The 6000-nt window shown below is 36.4% G+C and overlaps 1 protein-coding gene across 1 annotated transcript; it reads right to left on the bottom strand.

The window, feature by feature from the left end:
* Nucleotides 1-1828: 1828 nt before the first annotated feature.
* On the bottom strand, nt 1829-2908 carry LOC132544175 (lactosylceramide 1,3-N-acetyl-beta-D-glucosaminyltransferase B-like). Its single transcript, XM_060207745.1, has one exon. The coding sequence runs from the start codon at nt 2906-2908 to the stop codon at nt 1829-1831; it is 1080 nt and encodes a 359-aa protein (XP_060063728.1).
* Between the last annotated feature and the right edge of the window lie 3092 nt (nt 2909-6000).

Raw genomic sequence — 6000 nt, 5'->3', positions numbered from 1 at the left:
TTGAATGATTCAAAGGAGAAAAAAATATTCAGAGAGTATGGAGATTTAATTCACTAAAATGACATATAAAACAAGATGACTGATCTGTCGATAATGCTTATAAAGGCTTGCGGTGATGTTTACGTGTTTAACAAAACTTGACAAACAATATCTTTGTTTGACTGAATCTCTTTGCTTCAGAGGAAAACACACAAGGGACAAACATTACCCGACTCGAATGGGATCATATTTATTTTAGTGGTGGTCCGATGTCACAGTGAGATTTTTAAATTTGCCGTTTAAAAAATGGAATATTTGCCAATGTTCATCAGCAAGGAGTGTTTATAGACAGATGTTTCAGAGTTTTGTCCATATGAATTGATATTAACCGAAACTAGGTTGAGATCACTTTCATTGTCAGTATAACTACATGCTTACCAAACTAGATGTCTTTTATATAATCTATTGCCTCAATGTTTTTTGTTCTACCAAATTAATATCACAGCCAAACGACATTCAAGTAACCAGCGTTCCAACGAAGGAGAACACATGTTATTACATAAATGAATATATATCACAGTTTGAAAAAAGCGGGCATACCTGACAAAATATAATTGCCCAACTTCAATATTCCACGTAACATACAATAATTCACACATGGTCACGTCTGGGTCAGACAAGAGCGTAAGAAAAAGTCACTCATCTATTATTTGAAATTCCAGGTAACTGAACTTGACAGGTCATTCTAATTTTACTCATCATAAGACAAGAAATTGCGTGTGTTCGTGTCTTGGCAAACAAGGGCTGAATAAAAGATCACTTATTTGATATGAACTTGTATTAAATGTAGAGACTGACTGACTTTAGAAAATTAGTCCAACATGATCTTGCACTGTACATTTAAATCTATATACATGTGCATAGTGCTTTAATTTGATCACAGACAACACAACAGTTCATGATGAAACAAGGAACTCGTGTTTTCATATTTCGAATTTATCTCCGAACAAAAGAGAATTTGTCCATTTTTTCGACAATGTAACACTGTCCTCCATTTCAGTCATTCGGCTGTCCAGCTGATTTATGCACCTACAAGGTGCGTGACACTGACCTCTCAAGACAATAAATATATCCAACCAACACGGGTTTTAAAACAGAGGACCGGCCATTACATCAGAGATGCTTAGATGACGAGGGTTTTTTTTTAAATGATGGCAACTAATTTCCAATAAACATTTTTAGAAAAATGATACTTTCAATGTTTGTTTATTGATAATTTTAAGGTATTGGTCTTTAAATAGTTAACTAGGTTATGTAAGCCGCACTAAATGCAGTCTCTCTAACAACTGCTTACAGGTGCTAATATGTTTTAAACCAGTTGTTTGTCTGACGATGACATACTCTGTGTCTTGTTTAGATTATAAAGATACATGACTTTGAAGTACGGTGGTTACCTGTGTCTAGAACGACACTGCAGAAAGGAAACAAATATCGACTGATGTCCGATTTGACACTTTAGACTTTAAAGGAAAGCAGACACCAATGTATTTGTAATCAATTATCTGAACTATCGGTGACAGATGTTCGTCAAAAGTTCAATTAAACCATTCAACGGTAGTGTTTTCTTACGTGACCCCAATAATGTTTTTCTATAATAAAATATTTAAACTTTTTTTAAAAATTATCTGTAATTGTACAACAAATAAAATTTATGACTATGAATAATATTTCAATACATAAACACACTTGACAATTTCTGTCAAAATCTCCGTTACTATCGTGTCAGGCACTTACATAAACAAGTGTTCCAGTATGTTTTTTTATCAATTCACATTAAACCTATACTGCACTAGGTGTTAGAGCCAGTATATCTTGGTCGAATGTTTGAATTTCTCCGGCGGCCATGTCGTCTCCAGAGCCACTGTAAATCAGGAACTTTGTAATGATGAGCGGTGACGAGGAATTCAAAATTTAGACGATCCCATGGCATGACACTTATGCTAAACACGCGTTCAGTCCCTAAGGCAGGCACGTTCAACTTCCGTGCCACAATGGAAAGAAATATATCGTCTAGTCGAAACAATTTCGTATACATCATTGCGATCTGAGCGTCGATAACAAAGTCCATGGACATTATGATGGTTCCAGCGTTTATAAAATCCGGATAAATGTCATACGGATATTCGGAATATGGCACATGCCATTTACTTCGCTTGTCTCGACGTGGTTTCGATTGTGTTTTTTTGTTTCCCATGTACAGGCGCTTTGTATTTCTCACTTCCGAGGAATGTTCCAACATGGTCACCAAAGCTTCAGGTGATACGAAATAATCATCGTCTATCAGTATAACATATCTGGCATTTCGACAAAACTTGACAACCCAGTTGAACTCTGCCATCATTTTTATTGTATTGTTATAATATGTATCGATATGGTCGACTTGGACTATGTCTTTCATTTGATCACTTTCGTTTTTTATCAGGTTAAATTTACTCCTGTCCTTCGGAACTCCCACTGTGAACACAGTTTTGATGTTAAAATGTGTTAGGTACTTCTCATTTCCCCATGTTTGACGAATGACGTTTCGAAGTTCATGGTTTTCATAAGCCGATTTGACCATAAACAGTATGAAAACCATGTTTTGAACTTTAACCTCTGCCTCAGTGAGCGTGCATTTGTTCGAAGGATTCTTTATGAACTCATATGGAAAAGGGTTGACGATCTCCTCATTGATTATGTAACCCTTCCGATAGTCCGAGACCAGTCTCTCCATGTCAGTATCTAGGGGATATGAAAAGTTGATTGTGAAGTTAAGGTCGGGTGGGTCCGGTGGCGGAGCAGCAGGAGTAAACATCCTTACGACATAGTACGTGAAAATCATCATTGATGGAATCAGAATGGCTTTACGGTTGATGTTTACGAATGTCATGGTGCAGAGCTCTTCTGATAGCTGTCGTGTATAACTTGTACTGAAATCTATGTTGAGAAAGCGAACAGACAGAACTTTTTTCAAATTTCAACTAGCTGTGTTACTCTTCATTACTGGTCATAAAACACATTGGTAGGCGAATTAGTGAGTATTCATAGATCCATTGTTGTATACATAACATAATTGACATATCTCCCTAATCATCCCGGTCAGTCTCGATGGCTATGACAACCATTTCAACCATATCATTTTCACCGCTGTGGCACTCATGCTGCACATGAACGAATTGTAAACGACATGTGTCGAATCTTGCACGTGAATCTATGTCCTAACCTGAACACAGTCCCAACAAACACATGCGGAAAACAAGCTCAGAAAACATCAATTTTCCGCTGTGTAAATTGGTCTCATGAGACCGGAGACGCAACTGCTCATATGGGCGATGGTGTTTATGCTGCAAGTACTTATCGTTTTTAAACCGTGCGGAAAATGGAACTAGGTTTATCATAAACTACGAACTAGAAAACGAATGATGCAAGTGTACCCGTATCACACATATAACACCAAAACGTAGCTACCTGTCTCTTATCACAAATTAGTACTTGGATTCGGAACAGTAAGTTATAGGGAAAACGATCAATATTGACTCTAATAGACCGACGTAATTAGTTCTTATGTCCACTCATGCAGAACCTTTCCTTTTATGCTATGTACTATATTAGCGGACACACTCTTCATTTACCTAATGGTAACTTCAATGATGATGGTTTTTAAAAGTCCTTTTTCCGATTATTTCGTTTTGATGCACTCATATGTTGTCTAGAAACACCGTTAACATCCAGTCGATTCCCACACACGTTGATTGTACCACAGAACCAGTCTGGATTTATCAAAAAGGCATTTACATATCTGTGTAATTGAATACACAATACATGTCCCTTTGGGAGCGTCATCGTGTACATTTCATGATGAAATCAATCAGAATTGTTTGTTATTAAGAAAATACAGGAATTAAAGAGATTTTATTTATACCGATATGAGCACAAAACTGCAACACTTAAATCGCAAGTTGCTCGTCATTCATGTAGCTATGAGTCATTTAAAGCCCCAATATACGTAAAAATCACAACAAAAAACAAACTTTATCTTATTTTCCCCGTAATATATGCAACAAAACAAATACTTTCCTTTAATTAAAGAAAATAAAACTGACTGTTTTCAATTTAAATAAAAATTGAAAAAATCGGAAAATAAACAATGTGGGACCCACAATAATTCATACATTACCGCTCGTAGCGATAACATTGCGCATGCGCATATTCCGAGTGTGCAAACATGGCAGTCACAGTACAGACGTTCAGCAGTCGCTTCCTTTTTTTCCAATCATACATCAGGCCAGTTCTGAATTCTTACGTTATAATTGTGCGTCGTATCGTTTCTAAACTAAATATTCCTTTTAATAATTTCCCAAAAACTGAATGTTTATCACAGGAATACCTCAAGTCTACGACAAGACTTCGCAAACAATGTTTGTAAACAAAACAAAAACTTACCGTAGACATATCTGCATGTGCTTCCTCTATAAGTAGAAACCTCAACTCTCGCGAGATCAGGTCACGAACTTTCCGACGTCGTTCGGCAACAATCGTAATTTCGATGGCGGCGCGTTTAAATGGAGGCGTGTTTACAAATAGCGAGTTTCAACTGCTCATATATCAATACTTTATGCAAAAAGTCATGGTAACTATTGTTTGAATAACTTAATTTTAACTACATCTGAGAGAATATCTCAATAATTATGTGTAATTCTACACTAAAGTTTTGGTGAATGTTACGTATATTGGGGCTTTAATTAAAAAATATCTTCCAGGCGATGATACACCGTGAAAGCTTGACAGTGTACCTATTTCATTGAGAAATAAATTTTTGAGAAAGAATTGTGTGCCGATATGGTGAATTATCCTGTTTTATTGTACAATATGAAAATTCAGCACATTTTATAGCAGTAGACCTATCACATTGAATTAACTAAGTGTGTAATCACCATGAATAATATATGATACAAAAACTCGATTATCAGGTGAATATGATCCACGATTAAAATTGTCTAGTGTTCATTTTTAAAAAAAATGATACCTTCGTTTACACAGCCGGAAAACTAAATAAAACATTTCTGGATAAAGGGTATTATCAACATTTTATTTTCCATTTAAGCCCTTCAACAATCTCATCCAGCGGAAAAGCAGCCGTTTCAATGAAGGATTTAAGATTAATTAACCATTATATTATTGAGTTAGTATTTTAATGTCCGGATTACATTGATCTTAGTCGGTATTGAGTGGATTACTAACAGATAAACAACGAGCGTCAGACACAAGAGCAGAATAACGGAAAGGAAATAACAATTTTTGTTGTTGTTTTACGTCCTATTAACAGTCAGTGACAATTAAGAAAGTATCAGGTTTGGTTGTAAAGGAAAGAGAGAGTTCTTGGAGAAAAAACCCACCGACCTGCTGCAAGTACCTGGCGATCACCACACCTGTATTGATGCCCCTATTGAAACAACGTTCACTATTGAAATATCATTTCAGTGGTGAAAAAATTACTTCAATGGTGGTCGCAGACTCAATTCAATCATGGCTACTATTGTAATAATGTCAGCTGTATTGAAATATTTTGTCAATAGTGAACTCTGCATGCGATATCGCTGTATTGGTTCAACCACTGTTGAAATAATTTTCATTCAAATACACCCGAGGTTGTAATGGAGTGTACCATTGTGACCTGATAGAGATGGCGGTAACGGGCTTAAATTCCACGCAAGTTATGGTCATTTGCGGACGGAATCATGGGTGCATAATATGTGTTGTGTGTAATGAGTGCTTATGGACCGCTTGTACTGGAGAGAAAATCCTGCAGACACCTTGAGTCCCAGTTCACTTGAGCAATGTGCTGCAGTTAGACACTAGTACCCCATTACAGTGATACTGAACACACCTCCTTTGAATGCCGAGCATAGGTATTTAATGTCGACACACAAGTCATCTATGGACATGCCGTTTTTTTAAAGGAGAGAATCGGAGTAAACCGCT

The sequence above is a fragment of the Ylistrum balloti genome, unplaced genomic scaffold, assembly GCF_031769215.1.
Source record: "Ylistrum balloti isolate Yb309-2 unplaced genomic scaffold, AGI_CSIRO_Ybal_v1 Utg369782, whole genome shotgun sequence".
NCBI lineage: Eukaryota > Metazoa > Mollusca > Bivalvia > Pectinida > Pectinidae > Ylistrum > Ylistrum balloti.
Note: the sequence above shows the minus strand (reverse complement) of the source record. Positions and strands in the feature narration are given on the sequence as shown.

Coding starts and splice junctions, on each gene's coding strand:
- LOC132544175 (XM_060207745.1), bottom strand. CDS start 2,908: ATGACATTCGTAAACATCAACCGTAAAGCCATTCTGATTCCATCAATG.